A 27,897-nucleotide genomic window follows, 5' to 3' on the forward strand; every position below is an offset into this window, starting at 1 on the left:
GAATCAGAATTGTTGTATACTTAGAAATATGGATAGGATATATCTGATCAAAACAGAAATGTTGCTTTAAACTAGGCAGGGCTAACTGCATGGCAGAAATGGCTACCTTTGCTAAAGCAGCAGGGGATAAAAAAAAAATAGAAAACCTTGGATGTGCATTCCACATTTATTCAGTAGGTGGCAGTTACAAGCTTATATCAGATTTGTAGTCGCCATTTAGGTCTTAATAGCAGCAGAAGCAGCCTCAAGAACTACAGCCGGTCCACCACACACACACATGCACATAGATTGTGTTATTGAGGGCAGCTTACCACTCACTCAAGACTTAACCACAGCTCAGGCACCCTGAGAGGGAGAGAGCAGGCTTGCATCAACGTAACTGAAGCACAAACAGCACAAGAGGCATCAAAGATCAGTCTCAGACCGGACACAAAGGAGAAACAAGGAGCTGAGCTTGAGATCAGTATACAGTAAATCCAGTCAGCTACCGGCTACACTTGAAAGGCGCTTCCTTGGTGACTATGGCAGGCAAAAACTGAAGAATATTTATCAGATTTATTTATTCTCAGGTAACCCTCTTCAGTATTTTTTATACTCTGTCTATATCTGCATGTATCAGAATGAACAAAACACTGATTGGAGAATATAATTTCCATCTCAGTGAAGTGAATGATTGGTCCCATTGACATACTTGAAAAGGGATGTAAATAATAAACCATTTGATAAGAAGTGGGCAGTGTGTGTGGGGAAATTGGACAAGGGTGATATTTTGGAATGCATAAGGACGCTAGTGAGGGAGAACTTTATACCTTGGCATATCTCAAAATGGGTGAGATTCTGCCCCATATGACTTTCTGTATTTACAAAAAAAAAAAAAACATGCCAAATGTATTTGTACATATTCAAAGCAAAAGGTAACAATTTAGAGACGGGGGAGGGGGGGAACATGTCCGTTCTAAAATGTTTGGAGCTGTAAAACTTAGACATAGGCTGCTGTTTGTAGATCACTTTTTATATTTTAATGGTATACGTAATTTCTTGCCTTGAAATAAATTAAGTGTCTGATTGAAAAATCCAAAATGGTTTCCCAGGTTTCTGATTATTTAAAAAATTACCAGTGAGTAGACTATGCTGAGGATTTAAGCTTCATAAAGTTTTTTTCCCCATATCTTTGCATCTTTATACAGCACTTCTTATAATTTAAGTGCATGCCATCACTTGCACTCATGCCTGTTTCCCATATTTCACACGGCTTTCAAAGCCGTATTTCCCAGGATCTCCTGAGCCTCTGTTTTTCATTGCCTATGCTCTCAATAAGTGATGCTGTAGCTTATCTTACTCTATAGTGTACAGCGAATTACAAGTGGCGCTGAAATGTGTCTCTGCTTTTAATGATGGCTCAGGTACTATCATTCCTTAAATTCTGCATAATTTAATAGCCACCATTTGTAAATCGGATCATTAGTGATGGTCCAGGTGTCAAGTTATAGCCCAGTAAAACATGGATGTTGGAGGAAATGTTTGAATCCATTTATGCTAAAACATTGACTTGATAGCCTTACAGTTATTCAGTAGAATGTAGGATACTGGCACGTCTCTTCACATGGCTGCTTAAGAAAAAATTTTTACACACACACACACTCATAAATATAGCATGATTTAAAAAATTGATTTGCATGGGAAATGGTGTCTAGTGTGGTTTGAGAAACCCTAATGTTGGGTCTTCATACTACAAACTTCATCCCAGTTTTAAAAACAAATAAACTGTGGATGATCTAATACTAAAAACACAATTTTGTTTACTTCTTGATTCATTTTCCAAGCAGCTCATTGCAATTTCCAATGGTAAGAACGAATTCTGATTTTCACTGTGGTCACCAGCACATCTTAGATGAATTGCTTTAATGAATGGTAGAGTCATACTGAGTTTTCTAATAATGATGTCAGAAAGAAGAACAGGAAAGAGTTGTTCATCATAACTAGTGAAGGGCATACGTGAAGGCTTGGCTCAGAACTTCATTAGAGAAAATTTTAAAACTAAAATTCAGCAGAGGAATAAATGGCCTTCCTTGGCAAGTTTCAGGACAAGGACACAGCAATATAAAAATTGCACAACATGATCTGTCTAGTCCAGCATCCAGTTGCCAAGAGCAGCGTCAGTTAATAATCAATATGAAGTTCTTCTTTAATCCCCCCTCCCCATAATCTGGTATCCAGAAATATAAATGAATGGACAAGTATCTTTTGGGGATATCATGTATCGTTTGAGTTTAGACTAGATGACTATAGGAAAGACATTCAACTCTATACTTTTTATAAACTAAGACCACGGACCACAGACTACTAGTGGCCTCAGCTACATCTGAGCTCTTTCTGAGTTTTGCGGTCATACTGTAAAGTTTCACCACTTCATATGATCTTAACAAGGGATTTTCCTCCTTTCTCTTCACTGTTTGTTTTTCATATTCAAAGTTATTATGGAAGAATTATTATAGAATTATATTTCCTTTTTGAAAGTATTATTATTTCTTGTTTGCACTACAGAAAAGTAGTGATTTTCTCTGCTGTTAAAAGAGAAAATAAAAGAAAAACTTTTCTTTTTCTTTTTCTGTTTCTGCCCAGGGGATGCTGGGACAACAACTCAAAATATATGCATACAGATGGTATAATCTACCAGGCTCTCTGGCTGTGTAACTTCCATTGAATTTAGTGCAGTATGCATGGGTGACTTGTAAAAATCCACCTGAAAGCCGTGTAACTTCTATGGCAGAACTACTTTTGGCATGGAGTAGTCCCTCCCAGCAGCTTTTTTGATGTCACCTGAATGCCAAAAAAGTTCTTTCCCCAAGTTTCATAAATGTACCTTTTAGCACAAGTCACTGGGCCTATAGCAAAATCAACAGTTTCTGCAAATATAATATGATAAGCGTTTAGCTATATTCTAGCACCATAGCACAACTTCTCTTTGGACAAGGGTGACTAAAATAGTCTTATTCTGATTCAGAAACACTGAAAAAATACCGTATCTTTAAACTGAACCTGAGCCATTGCTGATTCGTTTGCTTTTATTTTTTAAATAAGAAATCTCTCTCAAACCCATTAATTCACACTGCGGTCTGTTGCGGAGGGGAAAGTAGTAAATATATAAAATCCTTAAATGGAAAAAAGGACCTTATAATTGGAACATGAGGTCTGATTTCTGTGTGCTTGTCTTATTGTACATCTGCAGCAATGCCTCAGAAGTCAATAGGGAATGAGAAGGCAGAATCTACCTCCTGAATTCCTTTGTCATGGGGCTTGTCAGCATATTCTTGACATACTTTTTACCTAATAGACGTTGCATTAAAGCTTCAGGAAAAGATTTTGTGTCAGAGGGGATATGGAGTATTGCAGAACTAGCTTCCTTCCCTCTTTTTAAGATGGATGTTCAGTAAAGAAGCATCATGAACAAAAGCACATTAATTTCCAGGCTGTAAAAGGTTCTTCCATTTAACACTCAGCAACTCTGACTAAAAATCAATGGCAAACAGTAATGAGGCACCCTGAATTACATGCTTGTTTCTTTATTTTCCCTTCTTACAGTAAATTTAGCCATTAGAAAAGAATAATAATTTCAGTAATAAATTGTTAGGTTACTGCAAAGCATAATAGAAAAATACTCTTCTCAAATGAAGAATTTGCTTTTCAATTGACAGGAATTTAAATTTATCGCATTCCAGATTTGTGTCCCATGTTTGTCTGCCTTTTACATTCCCAAGGTGGTCATGCGACACATTCCCAAGGTGGTCATGCTTTGTTAGGTTTTCCCTGAAGTATCTGGCTGTGAACATACTGCGACTTTTTTTTTGCTTCAGCTGCCAACTCATGCTTGGCCCAGTGTATGTCTGTGTGAACAGTTTTGCCTCCCTTAACCCCCCTCCCTTTCCTATCATAAGTTGATTGGCTGGAGCAGATTTAACCACACCCACCCTCGTCAGCTCCCCTAACGCTTCTTTCCCCACCAAAAAGTGAGGTTATTTTCTTGCGAGCATCCAGTTGGCTCCTGGCTACGTGGAGTAGTTCTCCCCGCCCCGCCCCCCTCCTGTCGCTTTCGCTGCGTGGAAATTGCAGGCTTTTATTACTCTTCTATGATTGCAGGGAAGAGTAATCAAAGCAGGGAGGAGAAGAGAGGAAGTTGGAGATCTTTCAGAAAATCAAGTTGGCAGTTGAGGGAGAAAGCATGGGTTGATGTTAATTTCACTGTAGCTGGTCTTGTCCTGGCAGTAGCCCATTCTCCTTGCAAGCAAAGAGGCTCAAGCTGTAATCCATTCTCAACACCACTCGGCACAACTTTCAAACGTGAGTAGTTTGGGTGTGAAATGGCTGCACAGAGAGGATGGGGTTTCTTAGTCTAACAAAGAAGTTATGTCACAACGTTACAACGCGTGCTCAAACTTAAAAAAAAGTGACATGTATTCAGAAGCCCACAAAGCCTGCGGCAAAATCGGTACCTGATATCAGGAATAAAATGAAGAAAAGAACGCAAAATCGAATTGAGAGCAGAGAGTGTAAGATGCGCAGGTGCAAAGCTGCAGCCACGGTGATAGAGGCAACTGCTCAAATCCAGTGGTTTTAAATATGAGTGAGAAAGGGGCCTAAGTCTAATGCATTTTAAGAAATATCACTTTTAAAATGACAAGTGAAAAGGTCTTAAATTGAAGGCATGGTACTTAAAGAATTATCAAGTAAATAAAGGTATAAATAGATTTTCTACAGAAAAATGTTTTGAAACATCTGAAACATCTTTAAAACTCCTGTATATGTAAAGTGCTGTCAAGTCACAGCTGATGTACAGCATCCCCTGCTGGGGTTTTCAAGGCAGGAGTCTAACAGAGGAGGTTTGCCATTGCCTGCCTCTGTGTAGCAACTGTAGCATTCCTGGGTAGTTTCCCATCCAAGTACTAACCAAGGCCATCCTTGCTTAGCTTCTGAAATCTGGCTAGTCTGGGCCATCCAGGTCAGGGAACCTCCCCCCCCCCCCCCACCACCACACACACACTAGTATTTAGAAACAAACTTTACTGAGCAAACAGTTAAGTGTGATAATACACCATAATCAGGTGTAGAGATAGACATCAAGTTAAGAGACCACAGAGAGACCTACACAAGCTATGAGCCCCGCAACTGAAGAGTGTAGTTCAAGCTAAATAAATAAAACAGAAGAGTGAACTAGAATAACCTGTATGTTAAAGTGAGAATTTCTGCAGGCACAACTTTACACATCACAGTGAGAACAGTGGTCCCTGTTGAAATTCCATCATGTTCTACATCAGGTATATTCATCCTTTTGAGCGTGTGACACTTTTGGAGGTTGAGAAGAGTAATGGATACCACCACAAAATGACAACCATGGTTGAGTGACCAACCACAAAATGGCTGGCTTGGGGAATGGAGCCTGTCACAAAATGCTGGGAGGTCCAAGCCAAGCATCCTCAGATGAAGGTTAACTGTTTCCATATGAGTGCTCCCTACAGAATATAGGTGATGCCTCCTGGTCTCTTCTAAAGCACCCCCGGCTCCATTTAGGTGGAGAAAAGCTGGGATTGCTCTAGGGAAGAGATGCTTTGCGAAAGAAGGTAACGAGCAGCAGGAAGCACATCTGGTCACCTTAAAGATTTTTCCTGCTCACTTTCACACATTTTTACTTTGAAAGAATCTTTCTGAATTCAATGCAAGTATGCTTAAGGTCTATATAATTATAATCTAAAATATTGCTCTGGCTGTCTGGGGTTACATTTAAATTAATTCAAGAAGGGCAAATCCAAGGGCATTTTGTGTCCCTAGGTGGACTTGCCTATGTACCCCCCATGCCAGCTCACTTAGACATGCCCTGAGCCACTGACAGGCTCTGCAGCTTGGGGCTCACACATTGGTGCGGCTGGAGAAAGTGAAAGGAATTGTGTTGAATCCAGAAATGACACCCCTTCCCAATGACACTGTAGGAATCAACAAATCTCTGGGGCAAAGACCATGGTAATTTTGGAAGTTCCTAGAACATCACCCAGAAGTTGCATCACTTCCAGGTTTGATGCAATTTCTTCCACTTTCTCCCATCACATCAGCAGGCAAGTGAGGGTGCAGCTGGGTGGTGGCCAGATGGCCAGCTGACTGAGGTGCACCCCAAGCCACCTGCCCTCTGGTGCCCTAGGCAGTAGCCTAGGTGAACCACCCCACAGTCCTTCTAGTCTAGTTCATTGCTGCAATGCAGAATCTTCTACTAGTTCACCTTTTACATATCCCTGGCCACCTCACAAGCAGCTATGAACAAGGTGCCATGTGCCAGAGGTATACACTGGGAAAGCATGGTAGCAAATCAACAAAGGCAGCACAAGGAAAGGAGCATATGGAGAAAATGAATTTTTGCCCCAAAATGGTTAGAACAAAAGCAAAGTACCATGTGTTTGATTTATCAGGCCACACAATTGCCAATTTGTGTAGTAAATCTTCACTTGAGTTATGGTGCTAGGCTTCGGAGCATTTTAATAATTTTAGAAAGGGGAGGAGTGAAGACTTCTCTGCAGCACAGTCAGCTTTGATTCTTCTGCCATCACTTCTCAATTGACAAAGCTTCTGGATAAACTTCTGAGGGCCTTTTCTTGTCTGCACCTTCTCTCATGTTTTTGCCAGGCTCTCTTCTTTTTGTTGTTGTTGTTGTTGTATTAATTTCAGATATATTTCATATTTGTCAGTTCAGATCTTTGTGTGATCCTTTATTTTAAAGGGTTTCTTTGCACTTATTTTATACTTTGTTACCAAACAGTAGAGGAGACTTGTGACTGATGTAAAGCCAGCCAATCAGCATAGCCCTGTGCCTTTTCCCAATGTTCACTTTTGTAGATATACCCGTTGATTCCTCTTATTCTCTTTTATAAAAGAGGGATTTCTCTTTGATTCCTCTTTGTAGAGAAATCAATGCATCCATTTGTATCTTTGTATCAATGCATCCATTTGTATCTTCAACTCTTGCAGCTGATTTACGTTCCACATCACCGGTGGGAGGGGTGGGGTCTAGCAAGAGGACAGGAAGGTGTGGACATTGCCCGCCTCTGAGCATCTGAAGTTTCATTAGCATGAGCAACAATCCATATGGAAGATGAGGATTAAGTAAGATTACCTTCCCTGTTGTCTTGGTTGTTACCAACTAGCTTTCTGATAAACCAATGCATAAGTAGTTGTATGTCCTGCCACTTGTGCTGATTGTTGGTGCTGAAAGACTTTCAGGGCAAAGGATTGCTGCACCTAGGGAACCTAGTCTGGCAGAAGCTCTTACAGCAGGAAGCAATTCTATTAAAAAAACACAAATGTTACAAACTATTCAATCTTCCTCCTTCCCTCTGCTAAGTTAGGGCCTAACTATGGGCCAGACTAGATGATTGTGTGGCAGGACAATCATGTTCCCTTGGACTTTGTAAAGGTGTGCAGGGTGAACAGGATCACTCGATCCTGCTGCACTATGGGCCTGTTCAGGATTGAGTCTTCACAGCTTTGTTTTTTTAAAAGTCTTCCCTGTTAGGCACTAAAACAGTGGTGGTGTCCCTGGGTCCAACCTGGAGATGCTGTGGGGTCTAGTTATGCCCCTAGACAGGGCTCTGAAATTCAGGGCTCTGTGTAAAGCCTTTACAAGAAATCATTTGCAGATCTGGAATTGGATGTCATCAACATGCAGATAACACCCAGCTCTATATCTCTTTATCCAAGGCCCTTGGTGATGTAATAGAGGTCTCAATTGTCTGGATCCACTGTGCTGCAGGATCAGGCCCTTGTGGCATTTTAAAATGGCTGACTTTAGCATTTAAATGGCATTGACATCCACAGGTTGGATGCCATAAAATCTAGTTTGGCCTTATGTGTGATATTTTCCTCATGTTGTTCCTGGGTCCTGGCAATCAGATGTATGCCATGAATGTCATGCTCAGGCTCAAAAAGGCAATTTGGATCGGGAGCATGGTCTAAGATTTTCCTGTGGAGTATTTTCCTGAACTGAAATACTCTGAGACTGAGCTATTTGCTGCACTGGGAAAACTTATGTGCAGCTCATCAGTATTTAGGGGTTTCCCAAGGAGGCAAATAGCATCTGTCCCCTTCCCCCAGATGCATCTCAGGTCAGGAAAACAGTGCAAGAGGGATGCCTTAAGCCCCTTCTCTCTGTGCACCATGGACCCTATCTGAATTGGCCCGTGTGCCTGCTAACCGAGTTTTATAATAATAACATATATAATAATAACATTCAACTTACATACTGCCCTTCAGGACAACTTAATGCCATACTAAGAGCAGTTTACAGAGTGTGTTATCCTCATGACAATCACCCTGTGAGGTGGTGGGGCTGAGAGAGCTCGAGAAGAGCTGTGACTGACCAAAGGTCACCCAGCTGGCTTCAGGCAGTAGAGTGGGGAATCAAACCCAGTTCTTCCGATTAGAGTCCTGCTGCTCTTAACCACTATACCAAACTGTCATTGTTTGGTGAATTGTGACGGCCTATGGCTATAGACAATAAACTCTTTTGACACTATACCAAACTGGCTGTTTTGAGCACAAAACTTGCAGCATACTTTGGACTTCCAGGACCCAAGGGATGAAAAATAAATGTAATATAGTTTTAAAAGAAACTATACAGTGGGTCAGAAGCTGTGGTCTTGGTTTGTTCAGTATTCTGCTTCTGATAAAAAATGGAATCAATCCTGACACAAATTGTTTAATCCCAGAAAACTGTAACCACAGTGGAGTTATTGATTTTAAAATGGTTGGAGCTTTCAACTCCCATATGCCTGTACAACCTTCCTCTGTGTGTCATATAAACTTTATTTAAAATATTTATATATCCAGCACTCTCAATAATAATATGTACATTATATATGTGTTTGTTCATTGAGATATGTGGAGCAGGAAATGCTATGTATCTAGCACAATGTACAGTACTTCTTTCATTTTCTCTTTTTAATTTTATATCTAATAATATGAGAAGAGTTCAACTAGATTTGCCAACCAGAAAAACAGAATGTCAGTAGCATACAAGAAAGTGACAACTCACTTAAAGCTTATAGTTGCCAACTTCCAGGTGGTGGCTGAAGATCTCATAGAATTACAACTGATCTCCAGGCCATAGAGATCAGCTCCCCTGGACAAAACAGCTGTTTTGGAGGGGGGGAATAGATGATATTATACCCTGCTGATGTTCCTCCCCTCCTCAAATCCTGCCCTCTCCAGGCTCCACCCCCCCAAATCTCCAGGAATTTTCCAGTTTGAAGCTGGCAACCCTATTTTAAATGCTAGTTCTTAGATAGATTTGAAATTTTGAGGTTTTTTTCCTTTGATCCATTAAGATCTCTGAGCTCTGCCCTCAGATCTGCCATGATTTTATTCTCAAATCAACCCTGTGAGACTTGTGGTAAGAGATAGTAACTGGTCTAAGTTCACCAAGTAAGCTACATGCTTGAGTGGGGAATTGAACCCAATTTCCCCACTCTTAGCCTGAGGCTTTCTTCGTTCCACCACATTAATACTGCATCAAATACAGTATTTCCTGTAATGCCAGGTAGAATTTTCTGAATATCTCCATAGTTAAGCTGATGTAAGTAGGACTTCCTTGGTGATTAAACTTAGCTCAGCAGAAATATAGTTCATAGGAACTGACTGTTCTCTGGCTGCTTTAAGACTTTGGAATGACAAAAATAATAATTACTCATTTAAAATATGCCAGTTACTTTGCTTAATCAGAAACATAATCTTATGATCAACGAATGATGGAGTGGCTGGGCTCTGGCTTCCTACCATTTATCACTGAAGTCACAATATAAAGTTCCTCTGACTTTAAAAAGCTACTCTAAGTGTTCATGTATTTCACAGAATGAGGGGGTGTCCGGGGTCAGCAGCCCAGCCCCCGGACTTGCTGACAGACAGCAGCAGGGGGCAGCCAAGAGACAACAGTTCAACTGCTCTGACTGGCAAACAGAGCCAGAACCTGCCTACTCCAGGGGGAAGGGGCGAAAGGCCAAAGCCTCAGAAGGCTGGAGGGAGCAGGGAGAAGCCAGCTAGTCCTACCCTCCAGGGGGAAGAGAGGGGGCTAAGCAGGCTAGAGGAAAAGGGCCAAGGCAGGGGGAATAGGGACCCAGCAACAGCCCAAACAGAGCCCTTACCTGCCAAGGAGGAGAAGCAGCCACTACAGCCCAGAGCCACACTCTGGCTAGAGGACAGCAGCCTGGCTCAGGAGTGGCGAGGAGCCAAGCCCCTCCAGGTGGAGCTGCCACAGGCATTCTGGGGGAGGAGATGGGTAGCCCCACCCAGCATCAAGGAGCAGGCAGCCCAGAAGCTGGCCAGGGCAGCTCCTCGTGAGCAAGGCCAGGCATACTCAGCAGCACAGAAGCCGGCTGGGGCAGCTCCTCATGAGCAAGGCCAAGGAGACCTCAGCTGGGGATGGCTCGGATTCAGCCCCACCCTGCCAGCAAGGCAAGGAAGCCAGGAAGGGATTAGTGGTAGGAGGGAAACACCTGAGGGAAGGCACAGCTGGGCCAAGTCAGGAGAGGGAACAAGCCTAGAAGGAGGGTGGGGCGGGGAAAGGAAACCCTATATAAGGTGGCTAGGAAGAGCTCTGGTGTGGTGGGTGTGAGTAAGGAGTGCTGATGTGGAGTGAGAGCAGTGTAATGTGAGAGTGGAGGCTTGGAGGAGAGTTCTGGAAGGAGGAGATGATGGAGGACACAGAGGGTAAGCAGGCCAGGTTGAGCAGGCCAGTGAGTGGACTGAGAGGGAGTCTGGGTGATGTATACTGCCCCTCCTTCCACAGAGCAGGGTCCTGCAGTATCCCTGGTGCCCCTCTGATGTCAGGGCTGGCCCAGCTGGGGGCCTGCCCAGTGGCGGCAGCGACCAGCCTTGACAGGGGGTACTTAGCAGATCATTGGGTCCACCCTGGCCCTGAAGTACCAGGCTATAGTCAGCTTTCTTCATGAGGTGTATCTGCCCCATTTCTAGGTGGTACTTCAAAAAACATAAATAGAAAAACAGTGATTTCCTCATAACCAGCAGCATTGCTTGTAGTCCTGTGGCCAAGCCCAATGTTTATGTCTATTTTAGTGTCTACAAATTATTACAAAGTCTTGTGAAAATATTGATGGGTGACTTAGGGTTAACACACCTGATTTGGGAAATTCCTGGAGATTTGGGGGGGGGGTGGATATTGGGAGTGCTAGGTTTGAGGAAGGGAGAGAACTCAGCAGCCACTTTCTCCATGTGAACTAATCTCTGTCATTTGGAGTTGTAATTCCAGGCGATCTCCAGCCTCCACCTGGCAACCCTAGGGTGACCCTGTTCCTAGACCAATGCACCCAATGGCATCTCCTTAACTACAGCCCTGATGCAGCAGCAGATGTCCTTTATTCCTAATTACCCCAACAAATATATAATGAGACTGCTTTTATAAAATCCTAAGAAATAATTCTCCAGTTTTCTCAGTGCCTCAGTGCCTGAACTGTTTTTATATATTTCAATATCTCTAATATATCAAAGGCAAGTCGTGTTGCCAATGACTCACTTTTTATCCCCGCACAGGCACACTCTGTGGGGATAAGATGTGAGTAGCTAGCCTTGGTGGCCCTGAGGACGCCACCACTGTGGTGGGAAGGCCTGGTGTGGCTGCGTGGCCCTCTGGAGGCCCTGAGGAGGCTGCCGCAGGGGCACGGCTCTCCAGAGGCCCCAAGGAGACTGCCACAGTGGTGGGAAGACCCACTGTGTCTTCACAGCCCTCCAGAGGTACATTTACTAACAGCTAAATGTGCAGATTGCCACCTTTTAGTAATAGTCCTGAAATGTAGTTTATGGCTCCTATTTAGGAACAGTCCCCCAATACAGCTTGTGGCTATGTTTCTCAATTTAAAAAAAATAAACTTCCACAAACTTTTCATATCAGCTTCATGACATACTACTTTCCATTGTCATCAGAGGCAATTCCAACTAACACAATGAAAAGAAAACCTTCTGATTAAACATCAAAAATGGTGCAATAGAGTAGCACTGCAAAAAAATTTTTTTTAAAAAAATAAAAAATAAAGAGTGCTCTCGGGCAATTTAATTCATCTGAGTAAATAATGTAGTAGTTTAGAGTAAAGTGAGAAAGAATGGGATGAAAGAATTGAAGATTTGGGTGACTTATTTATATGCAATCAGTTGACAGTCTTTAGGTGGTAACTAGAGATCTCCCAGAATTACAAGAGATCTCCATGCCATAGAGATCAGTTCCTCTGGAGAAAACTGCTACTATGGAGGGTGGACTCTCTGGCATTATACCCTACTGATCCCCCTACCCCTACCCCAAACCCTACCCTCTCTAGGAATTTCCCATCTGGGAGCTGGCAACCCTGCTCTGCCCTGACTTCAGTACAGTGCCCTTGAACCTGCCCTCACAAGGGCCCACAGTGTCTGTGAAGGTGGCGGGAAGGCCCAGTGTGGCAGTGCTGAGGCCCTCACAAGGCCCTGCAGTGGCCACGGAGGTGGTGGAGAAGCCCAGTGTGGTGGCATGGCCCTTACAAGGTCCAACAGCAGCTGCAGAAGTGGCAGAAAGGCCCAGTCCAGTGGCGCTGAGGCCCTCCACAGGCCCCGCACTGGCCGCAGAGGCAGCGGGGAGGTCCAGCTTTGTGGCGCGGCCCTCAGCAGGCCCCATGATGGCTGCTGGGGTGACAGCAGGACCTGGTCAAGAGCCACGGCCTGAGAGGCTACTTGCCACCGGGGTGGGGGGCTACCGAATCTGTTTTCTAGAGGTCGTTGTATTTTTTCACACAATGGGCTTTGTTGCTAGTTTCTTATAATTCTAAATCCACCTCCCAATAATTTACACCTTTTTGGTTTTTTGCTGTAGCCATATTGGAAATGGTGAGCAGTTCTTGTTCTAGGAGATTTAAAAAAAAATGATTGAAACAATCACCAGCCCCATTTTATTTTTCTGTCCTATATGGAATGCTTTACAATTGTGCTTGCTAAATCATTCTGCAGCTTTCTTACAGTTTTCCTAAAATCATTTTGAACAATAATCCTATTCTGAAAAGTATTTGCTTTGAACTTTTTCATCAACATCATCAATTAAGACGTTGAACAATAATACACCATAAAAGGGCCTCCATTTCCAATGAATGCCATTTCATTTTTCATTATTCCTTTCAAGTAACTGTCAGGAAATTTTCATGCCCACCTTACCATAATTACTAGAATACATTGCTTGAGTTTCCATAGAAGGAGTTTATTTCAAACAAGTTGGAAATCATTGTAGAAGTCCAGAAATACTGTATTAATTGCAATCCTCATCCAACAAATCTATTAGTTCATCAAAGAAGAACAGGTTGCATTCTGATGGTAAAGTCTTTGTGAAATAATGTTAACTGCTGGTAAGTGTTCCATATTCTTCTGTGGGTTTAAAAGTTAGCATTTTCATAGAATTCAAAAATTGTACTTACTTAAGCTCTACATTCTTTTATCATGCCCACCAAACACATATATTACCTGCCTTTTGTGAAGCACTGTCATTTCAATACACTAGTCTTACCACTTGATCTTGCAGCCATTGAGCAGTTATTATAATAAGTGGAGAAGCTCTGGATGATCTGCAAACAGATTTCTACTTGAATTATCCAGTTCTGCAAGCTCTTGCAGTTATGGCCTTGTTAATCTTGCCCAGAGAGCTTAATAGTTTCATGATCTTATCTGGTTATATATTTTAAAAGGACACTTGTGTACAAAAAATCTCTAACATATCACACTGCATTTAGAACCATGGTTATTCCATCAGAGAGCTCACAGTAACTGTCTTCAAACAGCTGTATTTAGGTAGAAATATGGAACATGAGATGATAGAGAGCATGGATTTATTTAGAAATCTAACTAGACCTAAAGAAGGATTATAGATTCTCACACTGTAACAGCAACATTGTTTCTGTACCCTTGGCTTCTCTATACATAACATTTATTGATTATGATGCTTTAAGAGTTGTTATGAAACCATTCCACCAATTCCCCCTAGCTTGCAGATAACATTGTTGATGGCATTTGAAAAAGTTAACAGCCAACAAAAGATCATGCTCTGGATTTTTTTTAAAGTTGAAGTTGCAACTGAATTTCTTTTATATTCTATTAATGACATTTCTGTACTAGTACTGACTCTTAGCAGCACTTTTCAGATACTTCTAATTTTGGAGATGAACCGAAACAATATGATACCCACCCAAAAGTGATGGAAGCTGCTGTCTGGACATAGCCTTAGGAGAACCAATACTCTGCATCACTTAAAAGTAGTTTTCAGAGAGTCTTCATCTTAATGTGCCTACTTAGTGAGGTTTATAAAAATCTAAAATAACAGCTGTCTTATCTTGCAACTCAAACAATAGTATCATTGATGAAATAAGACTCCAGGAAGATTTTTTTTTTTTTACAAAAAAAGACTGTTAGTTCAAAATCCATTGGATATTTCAAATAAACTAGCTGTTTAAGATATTGCGCTATTCAAGTACCAACATGGAATCATCCTAGATGTCTCTTCTGAGTATAATAAAACAGATATTGCTATATTCTCTGCATGAGATTATCTCTTCTGATGTACTGCATGAGCTTGAGCTGAAAAATTACTGTTCCTTAATTTGGAGTGACTTAAACTAGTTGGAGAAGACAGGTAGCATATAATGCTTGTTACAGAATTATTGGCTTACCTACCATTCATTCATTCATTCATTCATTCATTCACAGTCCGCCTTTCTCATTAAGACTCAAGGCAGATTACATAGTGTGAGATTAATACAATCAGTATCAAGGACATTTCCAAACAGTGTCAAGGACGGTTGTTGTGGGTTTTCCGGGCTGTATTGCCGTGGTCTTGGCATTGTAGTTCCTGACGTTTCGCCAGCAGCTGTGGCTGGCATCTTCAGAGGTGTACTACAATGCCAAGACCATGGCAATACAGCCCGGAAAACCCACAACAACCATCGTTCTCCGGCCGTGAAAGCCTTCGACAATACATCAGTGTCAAGGACATTTCCATAAACAATGTCATAGGATTTTACAAAGACATAGCATTAGCAAAGATCCAATACACAGTTGAAAAATTGCTGAAACAGAACATAATCAGTTCTAGGACTGACTTTAGATAACATGAAGCACAGATAGTATATAGAATACATATTCAAAGCAACAGATAATATGCAAGGCAACATAGTGGTGAAGTCTATGGTCCCTAACTCATTAGAAAAGCATCTGAGACCCCCTCCCTACAATACTTCTATCTGAGTAAAAAGCCTTTTTGAATAATTTGAGCGGGCGGTGGTGGTACAACTGCAGGAATTCCTGAATGATGCTCTAGTCCTGGACCCATTCCAGTCTGGCTTCTGTCCTGGCCATGGGACGGAGACAGCCTTGGTTGCCCTCACAGATGACCTCACAGAGGCGGGGTTCCCCAAGGGGCGATACTCTCCCCAATGTTATTTAACATCTATATGCGCCCCCTCGCCCAGTTGGTGCGGAGGTTTGGGCTGGGTTGTCATCAATATGCGGATGACACCCAACTTTTTCTGTTGATGGACGGCCGGCCAGACACGGCCCCAGACAATCTGGCCAGAGCTTTGGAGGCTGTGACGGCATGGTTGGAACAGAGCAGGCTGAAATTGAACCCAGTGAAGACGGAGGTCCTGCAGATGGGACGGGGGCTGCCAGATGTTGGGATCCAGCTCCCTGCCCTGGATGGGACACCACTGGCAACTTTGCCAGTGGTAAAGAGTCTGGGTGTGCTCCTGGATGCCTCCCTATCGATGGAGGCCCAGGTCACGGCGGTTGCCAAGTCTGCATTTTTCCATCTTCGTCAGATCAGGCAACTTGCCCCCTACCTGACGTCCCAGGACCTGGCTACAGTGATCCATGCAACAGTCACCTCCAGGCTAGATTACTGTAACTCACTCTACGCTGGGCTACCCCTGGGCCTGATCCGGAAACTACAACTGGTCCGGAATGCAGCGGCACGGGTCCTGACTGGTATACCTTACCAATCACACATCACACCTGTCCTGCACCAGCTGCACTGGCTTCCGGTTGAATTCTGAATCAGGTTCAAAGTGTTGGTTCTTACCTTTAAAGCCCTGAGTGGGTTGGGACCGGCATATCTTCGGGACCGCCTCTCCCTGTACGTTCCCCGGAGATCGCTTCGATCAGGGAATAAATATTTACTTGTGGTCCCCGGACCTAAGGAAGCCCACCTCGCTTCAACCAGGGCCAGGGCCTTTTCAGTCCTGGCCCCAGCCTGGTGGAACGCTCTGTCAATGGAAACCCGGGCCCAGCGGGACATATTATTGTTCTGCCAGGCCTGTAAGACAGAGCTGTTCCACCAGGCATTTGGTGATTGAAGGGGGCGGTGCCATGTCGGCCTCCCACCTTTGGGGTGGGGAAGGTTCTCCCCACCACTGCACCTTGTTAATTTGTTTTATTATTTGTATATTGATTTTAGTTTTTGTTTTTATCGATTTTAACTGTTCACCGCCCAGAGCCCCTGGGGATGGGCGGTATATAAATTGAAAAAATAAATAAATAAAAATAAATAAATAAATTTGGTTTTGCATTGTTTGCAGAAAACCAGGAGAATGGGGGCTCTCCTGATCTCCTCATGCAGGCCATTCCACAGGATAGCGGCCACCGCAGAGAAAGCCTGTGTGTGGGCTGCTGTTGATTTTGCCCATGTGCAGGCTGGCACCTGCAAGAGATCCTGTTCAGATGAGCGAAGCTGCCGTGGAGGGACATAGGGAGGGAGGCAGTCCATAGGTATGCTGGGCCAAGGCCGTGAAGAGCTTTGTATGTAGTAACCAATACCTTGAATTGAGCATGGTTGCTGATAGGTAGCCAATGGAGTGACTGTAGAATACAAATGATGTTCATGCTCCTGCTCACTCCTGCTAACAGTTGAGCTGCAGAATTTTGCACCAATTGGAGCCTCCTAGTTATGGCAGACCATTGTATAGTGCATTACAACAGTCAAGTTTTGATGTTACCATAGCATGAATCCAGGTGGCCAGGTGGGCCATGTTGAGGTAAGAAGCCATCCTCCAGGCTAGAGTGAGATTGTAGTAAGCATTTTTTTTTTGCTGCTGTCTTAACTTGTTTTTCTAGTAGTGGTGCCGGATCCAGTATAACCCCTAGGCTCTCAACTAAGTCTGCAAGGGTCAGATGAATTCCAGCGAAAGTGGGGAGTACAATGTATTTCAAGATCTTTGCCTTCTCAAAAAGCATCACTTCAGGCAATTGACAAAAATGGGGGGAGGGCACTAGTGATCAATGTCCTGTCAAGGAAGCTGCAGTTTTGAATATAAAAAGGGCAATAGTTTTTGTTTGCTTAAGGGAAAAATATCAAACAGAATTCTAATTACATTTCCTTAAATCTGGCATCTTTTGCCCCCTAGGTTATTCAGTGTGACTTGGCTAACTCTCTTGTATTGTGCTTAAAATGCTCCAGAAAGGCTTTTTGAATTATTAATCCTCCTCACTGAAATTCTGCCTGAACATTCAGCTCCTTTACTTTAAAACTGGCAAAGGGCCTACAAGCCAGATCCTCAATTCTTATATCTACTTACATTAGCTAAAAACAGTGCTTTGTTTATTGTTTTTTTAGCCCCACCCTCCACTACTCAGAATAGAAACATGATTTTTAAAATATCAATCATTTAAAAGTACACCAGAAGTACAAAATATACATTTGGATATATGCATGTCCCTGGTTCAAAGGCTCTGAAATTCTCCTAAGAAATGCCCAGGAGAGAGCTTAGGAGAAAACATGAACGTTCACTTCTCAAGTTACAGCAAAATATGGTTTCTGTGTTTCCACCATGAGTCAGTAGTGCCTATTCTGTAATGTATTCACATGGTTGAGAGACCATGTAATGACCATGACTTGGGTGGCAAGAATGATCAAAGCTACCAAACAGTTCTTTACTATGTGTTCAAATCTCTTAAACATTGCAGCGAAGCCATGGACAATCTTTGGTGGAAGTGTAGGGACTTGTCTTTTGCACAAAGAAATGAGAATACCTTACTTCATTTCCTCAGCATCCACACTTGATGTTTAGGAAGAAATTTCACAAGTCTGTACTTGGCTGACTGTAGAGATCCTAACTAGAGCTAAAAGGAATGTTTTGACATGAAAAGGGAAAAGATTTTCACAAGCATGGAGTGCAAAGCTGCTGCTTTGCACTCCATCCTGAGCCTAGCTAGCCAAGCTGGTTACCCTATACCAGAGGAATCCAGGCTAACCTGCAAAGTGCAGGACAGTTGTAGAAACAAGAAAGCTGATTGGAATAAAAAATGGTGCCATAGCTGAAACAAATTGAGTCTGTGAGAAGGTTCACAATGAAACAATCTATAAATACGAGATTTTCTAATCATGCCGAACTGGATTTGAGAATCTTACCTGGATTTCAGGGAACTCAGATGTTTATTTATTTATTTTTGGGGGTGCACACTCCTATTTGGCACCATAAAATTCTCTCATCCTATAGGAGAAATGTAGCTGTTCCTCTAAAATCAACCTGCTCAGATACTGTAATTAAACATTTCATTACAGAGAGAGATTATTTAATCAGTACTTGCGTTCATTATGAGCATTTTACAATAGAGTTTTTCATTGTTTGTCCTTGTCTATTTAACTATTAAAGCAGATTACATTCTTTTGTACAAGTGACAATGAAAGAAATTTACAAATTTATATACAGATTGTGATCTCCTCCTCATCTAATACACTCACTTAAAACTACAAATAAAACTTTTATGCAATGGGTCAAATGCCATCACCATTGTTATACAAAACTTTGCCAATTTTCATTAATAACTAGGAGATTTTATATGAGTTATAATATTTACTAATAAAGCAACAAGAACTGGTTTCTCTTTCTCTGCTCTCTCACAATAGAACAATGAATTGGATTTGTAATAGGTTCAGAACAAACAAAAAATCATGTGGAACATATTTAATGTATGCAGTAGGATGTGTTGATGGCATTTAACAGATTTTTAACAAAGAATTACACAAACTGTCAAAGAGTATAAGTCTGAAAACTGGCCATTATCGACAAGAGAGAGAGAGAGAGAGAGGAATGTCTATATTCACAGTCCGTGTACCTCTAACACAGATGCAGGAACAAATGTTTTCCTTAGATGTATGTGGGTAGCCGCTGATGAAGACAAAGTGTTTATTGAAAAACTGTGCACATTTCTATGAGCATCTTTGCCGGTGATTTCAATAATCATTTCAATAATCTTTTCAAAAGCGGGGGGGGGGGGAGATAACCAGGTTAAGCCCTGATGAGCATAAATCTTTTCTGCAAATTACTCTTCCAAAATTTCCCCAGCATGACTTCCTGCCAGGGGTCATGAGGTTTGTAGTTTTCTCAGTTTCTTGAACTGGAAGAAACTATAGATCCCATTAATCTTTGTGTGAGAACTTGTGAATAGTAATTGGCAGGAAAGACTGGTTCCTCTCATGACTTGTCCATTGTTTAACGAACTGGTCGCCTATAGCTAAGTGCTCTGTTCAGCCATAAGGCAGCTGAGGGAAACGGCTTCTTTTTAAAAAGGAGAGTTAAAAGGGAGCTCAGAGCCCCATGGCATAGAGTGGTAAACTGCAGTACTGCAGTCAAAGCTCTGCTCATGACCTGAGTTTGATCCCGGTGCAAGGTTCAGGTAGCTGGCTCAATGTTGACTCAGCCTTCTATCCTTCCGAGGTTGGTAAAATGAGTACCCAGTTTCCTGGGGGTAAAGTGTAGATGACTGGGGAAAGCAATGGCAAACCATCCCATAAAAAGTCTGCCAAGAAAATGTTGTGATGTGACATCCCCTTATGGGTCAGTAATGACTCAATGCTTGCACAGGTGACTACCTTTACCTTTATCTAAAAGGGAGCTCAGAATGGCTCAGGAGAAGAAAAGTCTCCTGCCCTCCCCCAATGCCATTTTTCTTGCAAGAAAACAACACATATTCTCCATGCGGAGCTGCAAAATCAGCAAAATACCACCCCCCAAAAAACACATACATGCTTCTTTTTGAGCTTGTTTGAGTTCTCCTTCTTTTAAAAAGCAGCAGTTCCTAACATCAGCTGTGTGACTGCACAAACCGTCTTAAAACAAGTGCATGCCTATGCAGAAATGTATCACCCTTAGCAAAATACATTTGTGGAGTGGAAGAGGGTTGTGTTAGCAGTAAAAATGTTGCAAACTACTTTAAGTTTGGAAGACATTCGAAACAGTCTGGGCCAGTCATAAAAAACTGCATGAGATTTTCAAGCAAGGGACATTCATTTTTGTGCTCTCCTGTTTGAAGTTAATCAGTATCAGTGAACACAATTATGGAAAACTAATGGGGTGTATAGTTCAAGTAAATTTTAACTAAAGATGGGCATGAATCAATTCGTGGTTCGTGAACCTGCAGTTCGTCAGAGCCCGTTTCTGATGAACTGCCATGAACATTAGGCTGCTTCATTTGGTTCATTCTTCAGTTTGTCACTGCAGACAGTCTGACACTGATCAACCAGTTTTCTAGGTAATGGGGGATGGGCTTTCTACAGACCTACTGCTGACCTGGAAGTGACCTTCTGATGACCCAGAAGTGACAACTTGCTGACCTGGTATTGATGTTTTCACGAACCAGATGAACCGGTTTGCGAACTGGGGCAAGTTTGTGAAAGTTTGTGGTTCATGGTTCGTGAAACACGACGAACCACAAACCACATGGTTCATTTTTTTCCCAGTTCGTGCCCATCTCTAATTTTAATACATTTTAAATATTCATTTCTGGAAAAAACTTGTTTTCTATTTGGAGCCTAAAATCCTTTAATAGGTCTAGCACTGAAATTGTGATATGTAAAAATACATTTTATTCCAAATAAAATAAAGTCACTTGTGCCTTAGATATATTTAAAAGTCTCATAGATTGTTACTGATACCTCCAAGGCTATGCATGAATATAGACTGTAAAACTACAGAAGCCAGCTAATGGTCCATTGAAGGAAAGGGGAAGTCAAATGATCAGAACTTTATCCAACTGCTAGTCAATGAAGCCACTCTACTGTTAGCATGGGGAAAAAACATAATTAAGATATTGCTTCCTTTAAGGAAGGACATACTATAGTCTTAAAAAGTGATAGTGAAATGGTCATTAAGTAGACCAAACATACAATCAAAGACTTCCCTTTTAACCTTGGATATAGTTAGCTGAACTTGAAGAAAATTAAAAACAACAACCCTGTATGCTCATTTCCAAGCTTCACATTCTAGTATATTATGGCCAAATGGTACTTCGTCTTGTGATATTTGCATCCAGTTTCTTGTTAAATCTGTAAATGAGCTGGCCACCCTATCTACTTTGTTCTTTTAGTTACAATTGTGAAGGTTACAGGTGGAGCATAATTAATATGAACCTCTGAGGCAACTGAATTTTAGTCTCAAAGCTGTATAATGTTTGGGATTATTTTACATTGAAATGCCTCAGGACCCTCTGTAGTTGCCTGGAATTCTTATAAAATGGCCCATCCCTCACACTAGCCTCTCTTTATAAATATAATTGTATAGATCAGAAGTAATTATACATATCAGAGTATATAAAACAAAAGACATTCTCCCCAGCATCCCCTTCTTTATACTTTTTAAGACACTGTCTATAAAATACAATAGTACTTACTTGTGTTGGGGTACATTTATAATCAGGTTTCAAATTTCATAGCTAATCTGTTTTGCTACTACATTATTGGTTTCATCATTACTACATAGTCAATATTACATATTTTCACCACTTCTACATGCCAGCTATAACTTTTAACAAATAACAAAATTTAACAGACTTTTAACAAATATTTTGATAGATAATATATCAAAATACAAAAGGAAAGGCTATTATATATCAATAAGAAAATAAAACATGTTTCAGCTCAAAATCTACTTCCTCGCACATTTATATTCATATATCCTTATTCTTTCCCCCAAAACAACCCTGGCAGGGTGAGCATTAGTGGATAGAATCTGACATCAGTTTCTCTTTCTCATCAGACTTCTACCATTTTACAAAATTTATTTACAACAATGCTGTGCAATCCTGACAAAATGGCCTTTTATCATTCCCACAAAGCTGCAAATGTGATCAAGTTTTGAAAAATGGCTCAGTTCTCCCAAAGTATTTATTTGATGTAATACTTAAGTAATACAAGTTTCACAGAACCAAGTGAAATTATTCCTCTCAGTGACAATAAAAAATGGGGAAGAATAGAAAAAATGTACAACTTGTATAATTTAGCCTACTAAATCTTATATTGCTATAATCAACTAGAAGGGCCTTGGTGGATCAAAAAAATGGGACATTTAGTCGAGCATCATGTTTCCAACTTAACAGGCCGTTTGCTTCCAGAAAACCAACAAGCAGTCTCTCTATGTATCTGGCATGTTAGGTGAATGAATGGAATCAGGTTTTTGCAAACCATGTGCTTTCTTTACAAAACATGAATATTACACCTGTTCAAATCCATGCAGGAGTTTTCAGTACGTGTTTGAGCAATGGACATATCATCTTTCACACTTGGAAGGAGACAACTCTCTGTAAAAACTGGTTGATAATTCTACTTCTATTTCACATAAGCCATGAATTTGTGCAATCAAAGTAATTTAAATTAATTTACTATTCTATTTCGGATTGGAACACGGAAATCTAAAATTAAAGGTGAAAAGGTCTCTCCAACTACAAGTTTCCAGTTTATGAATTAGCATAGCACATCTCTCTTACCTAAAATTTTGTTTGAACAGTGCTGTTACAAATTGTTGATTTGTGTTTTATATTTCTTTTCATAGGTTTTCTTTCTTCACCAAGCTTCACATATACTTTAAAAATATGCCTGAACAAAGCAATGATTACAGAGTGGTGGTATTTGGAGCGGGAGGAGTTGGCAAAAGTTCGCTGGTCTTGAGGTTTGTAAAAGGCACTTTCAGAGACAGTTATATCCCTACAATTGAAGATACCTACAGGCAGGTGATCAGCTGTGATAAGAGCATATGCACTTTGCAGATTACTGACACAACAGGGAGTCATCAATTTCCTGCCATGCAGCGTTTGTCTATTTCCAAAGGACATGCTTTCATTTTGGTCTATTCTATCACCAGCCGGCAGTCCCTGGAGGAACTCAAACCTATCTATGAACAGATTTGTCAGATTAAGGGGGATATAGACAGCATTCCAATAATGCTGGTGGGGAACAAGAGTGATGAGGACCACAACCGAGAGGTCCAAACTACTGCTGGAGAAGCCATGGCCAAAAAATGGAAGTGTGCCTTTATGGAGACTTCTGCCAAGACAAACCACAATGTGAAGGAATTGTTTCAAGAGCTGCTGAACTTGGAAAAACGCAGGACTGTGAGTTTACAGATTGATGGTAAAAAAAGCAAGCAGCAGAAAAGAAAAGAGAAGCTGAAAGGCAAGTGTGTTGTTATGTGAAACCGGCAATTGTTTCAATTCCTTCTGACTGTATCAAATTTCAGGCCTGTAGACAATGAGAAAACATGTAAGACTTATTTCATTAACAGCTGTTTTAAAAGAAATGTAGTAGATTTTAAAATGGTGTGGGGTAAAAGTACTATAGCCTTTTTATAAATTCACCATTTACAAAGAATATTCTGAACAACCAGTGATAGCTATTTCAAGATCATAGAAAACAGCACATCTGTAACTATGCTATGCTATGTATAGAATTATGAAATCTGTATTTATTTATAATAATAAATATTTGGAAAAACCATCACTATATTTAAGATTAAAGGAGCCATTCAGGATGACAAGTACCCCCTTTTACATTATCTTATGTTCTGGCTTCATTAGTGCCATTTATAATGCTTCTGAGCAATGTTTAAATTGTGAGATTCACACCACCTCACTTACAGACCTCAATAACATACAACTCCACTGAAGACATAATCTGATAAATGGTTGGCTGCTTGTTGGGGATCTCCCCAACAAGCAGCTGATCCGGAGGTTTAAGTGTCCATTTCCCTGCCACTGCTAAGTGGCCAGAAAGGGGCATTTAAAACCCATGAACCACGAACCGGTTCATGAACTTGCCCCAGTTCATGGGAGTTCGTGGTTCTTGGTTTGTGAAAACGCCATGAACCATGAACCACACTGTTTGGTCTTTTCGTGGTTCGTGCCCACGTCTAGTCAGGAGTCAGAAAGAAAAGTTTTTGACCAAAGTGGTACTTTTATAGGGCAAAGTGCCTATGATGAATATTTTACTATGTATTTATTGTTATCTTCTAATACAGAAATAAACTAATGACTGTATGTTGTCCAAAGGTTTTATGATTAGATTATGCCATCTTAATTACTGACATGAACTGAAAGATAAAGTTTTCCAGTCTTTATTCATGGGGAAATAGGGTTGGCTAGCTTAATGATGCAGGAACTTCCCATGTTGCCACTTAATCCCTTGTTGTGTTACCTGGGAATACAGGGAGTGTCTCCTAGGAAAAGGAAAAAAAACTGGTGTAGCATAGGGTTTCTTGTAACAAATTCCACCTTCTCATATAGTAAGGTACAGTCTGGGATTCTGTGCATGAACAGACAGTTTTGGCTTACAGTAGGCAATCCTTGGCTGGTTGGTCTTGGATGTACAGGATGAAACACTAAAGTAAATATATAATGCTATTTATGAGTCAGAATGAACGAACAGTTTGCAGGGGATCCACTAGGTTCCTTCCTTTAAATGAGGAATCTTTCATTGGAATAAAAACTGTTTATACTGGAGGAAGGAGTCCTCTAATTGGGACTCCTTTTTCAGAGGAAGGAGTCTTTCTCCTTCACTTACCAGAAGGGATTTCAATGATATGTTGAGGAAATTATAAAACTGATTGTCGAAACTTTTGTTGTAATTTCTTGTATCATCATGTAGACTTTTAGAAACAAATGTTAACCTTTACAAAGAGACCTGCTTGATAAAAACAAATATTTAAGATTCAAAAAGCATTATTCATTTTAAAAATGGTATGAATATTGTATAGGCTATATTTTGCATCAGAACAAGCTACTTTGAAAGAGAAGATATTAACATTTTGGCAAGACTGCGTATTTCAAAAGCTGGAGAATGCAGTTAAGTGTTTGTAAAAATAGCATGCTTGTTACATTTTAAATGTCAGCAAAGAGCTATTTAAATGCATCATTCATTTTTGAATACACATTGCTCATGAACACTTGAATGCTGTGCACCGTTTCATATCAATAACCTTTGGCATAAATACAGAGGACCACAGACAATCAAGCATCTTCAGAATAAGACCATGGGACATTTATATTTCCTTTCTGTTCTCCATGTAGACATAAAACTATTTCCAATTTACTGGACAGAAAACTGAATTGATCTACCAAGGGTGATATCAGACAGATATGGTGGAAGTTATTTCAACACAGTCACTATCTAATGAAAAACACTTGTTTTCAGGCCAAAAAACATGCTTCAAAATAAGCAGTCATTTCAACAGTGAAAGTGTATCCCATTTTCATTGCACCATGGTTTATCTAATGAACAGCCATTAAAAAAAAATTTATAAGTACATGCAAGACTTCCATATAATTTTAACTAGAGATGGGCAGGAACTGGGAAAATTCCAAAGCATGCTGTTCGTGGTTCATCGCATTTCATGAACTATGAACCATAAACTTTCACAAACTTGCCCTAGTTCATGAACCAGTTCGTTAGGTTTGTGAAGACCGTCACTTCTGGGTCAGAAGAATGTCTGTAGAGAGCCCCCCCCCCTTGTCTAGGAAACTGATTGATGGGCACCAGGCTGTCTGCAGTGACAAACTGAAATATGAACCAAATGGAGCGGGCTAGAATTCATCACGATTTGTGAGAAATGAGCTCCCATGAACTTCTGGTTCGTGAACCATGAATCAGCCCAGTTCATGATGAGCTTCGGTTTGTATTTTGGTTTATGCCCTCCTCTACTTTTAACCTCTAAGTGGCTTCTCTTTCCATCTGCCAAAATCCAGCAGTATTTAGCATGGCAATAATTCACTGTGTCATCATGTTAATGGCTTGTTTCATTTCTCAGCCAAAGAAAGATTTCTATCTTTTATGTTTGGGACTCCATTAAGAAAAAAAGGAAAACTGAAAGGAATGAATACTTTTCAGAACACTTTTTTTTAGCTATTTGGCTATATCCAGTATCTGCTTTATTTATTTTAAAGATTTCTTCCCACCTTTTGATCAAATAATTCTGGAAGATTACAAATAATATATTAAATAAAGAACTAAAAAAGAAACAGTCAGTGGATTTGTGCTTTTTGGCCAAATTACCTTTCCTTTCAAAGTCTGCAGTCCCTGGGCTACTGGCATTTGACTGGAATGTTATTCTTGGTAGGGGATGAATATGAACGCTTCTTGTGGCTGTTCTTTCTGGCCTTCCTTTTTCTAGACATAGTTTTTTTTTCTTGTGAGGGTGTAGTCAATGAACATCTTGAATATGAATTGGAATCTCAGGCCAATCTATAAAAGAAGTGGGCTATATGTGGCATTGTTTTTCTGCCTTCTGTGGCATTCGCTTCAGATAGGGTTGACAACCTCCAGGTGGTGCCTGGAGAGCTCTCAGAATTACAACTTATCTCCAGATATCAGTTCCCTTACAGAACATGGTGCTTTGGAGGGTGGACTCTATGGCATTATATACTGCTGGTTCTTCCTCTCTTCTGCCCTCCCCAAGCTCTGTCCTCCCCAGGCTCTACTCCAAAATCTCCAGGAATTTCCCAACCTGAAGTTAGCAATCCTACCCTCAGAGCTTCAGTCTTCCATGCATTTTACTAAATTCCTCCTACCGATCTATTTTCCACAGTCTGTGACAACTTACTGGGATGGTCGCAACTTATACGTGCAGCCTATCCTTGGAAATATTCACTCTCTACTCCCCAGACCATATATATGCATGAGAGCCAGACAGATAACAGTCAAGCCATCTGCTTCAATTCTGTGGCCTTTAGCTATTAAGAGCAACTTTGTAGTATATCTTTGAGCTGTAGCAACCATTTCCCTTTCTGCTGAAATGTGCAGAATCCCTAAAGAAATAGGAAAGGTCCTTCTTAATGTAATTCCAGTTTACATTATATAATAGGAAGAAAGGTTTTCTAATCCCCAAATGCTACCAGTGATTGCAGTTCTAATCCATCTGCACCAGTAAAATCAAAGGAATCAAAGTAAGAATCTAGCAGGGCTATTAAAGTCGATTTTCTTTTTTTGTAGTAGTTCCCCCATGTAAGACTGCCAAACCACTAGAAAATGTCTGTGAAATGTAAAGAAAATATCCCTTTGTTTCCCATTGCTCCAGCTCTTGTAACAATTTAATAAGCCATGGTTATGTTTCATGGTCCTGTATTGATCAACACAGGGCTAGTACAGAAGCAATATATATTCCTGGACCAGTAATTTGAAGAGAAATACATTTTATATTATGCCCTTCTGTGATCATTGTAATTTGTAATAGATTTTATGTGTCTGTGGATTTACCAAAATACTGGTTTTGCTCTTACTGATATAAGGAAGTAATTTCTTTTGATAGACAAAGAAAACTCATTAAAAAGGATGTGTTATACAGCTTTATTATATTTTGTGATTTGTTTACAAGTGCGTTATTAATAGACATGAATTGTTTAGAATATACACTCTCAACATTATAAAAATATATGACAGACAATTATGCTGTTCACAAAGCATGAATTTTACATACCTGTGTAATCAATTAAGATATATAGTTATCATTCAGATGTATTTATTGTTACAGTTTCACTATCAAATATTTTATTCAACAGATACCATGTAATCTGTGCCTACTGGTTTCTATGTTC

At 40.7% G+C, this 27,897-nt stretch overlaps 1 protein-coding gene across 2 annotated transcripts; it reads left to right on the plus strand.

Moving 5' to 3' along the window:
* Positions 1-333: 333 nt before the first annotated feature.
* On the plus strand, positions 334-27,897 carry DIRAS2 (DIRAS family GTPase 2). Of its 2 annotated transcripts, none has more exons than XM_054986155.1 (2): positions 334-569; positions 22,869-27,897. In XM_054986155.1, the coding sequence occupies exon 2, from the start codon at positions 22,909-22,911 to the stop codon at positions 23,506-23,508; it is 600 nt and encodes a 199-aa protein (XP_054842130.1). In that variant the 5' UTR covers positions 334-569; positions 22,869-22,908; the 3' UTR covers positions 23,509-27,897. The 2 variants fall into 2 exon arrangements, with proteins under 2 accessions (XP_054842130.1, XP_054842131.1); XM_054986156.1 differs by lacking the exon at positions 334-569 and adding an exon at positions 4,203-4,338.

The sequence above is a fragment of the Eublepharis macularius genome, chromosome 8, assembly GCF_028583425.1.
Source record: "Eublepharis macularius isolate TG4126 chromosome 8, MPM_Emac_v1.0, whole genome shotgun sequence".
NCBI lineage: Eukaryota > Metazoa > Chordata > Lepidosauria > Squamata > Eublepharidae > Eublepharis > Eublepharis macularius.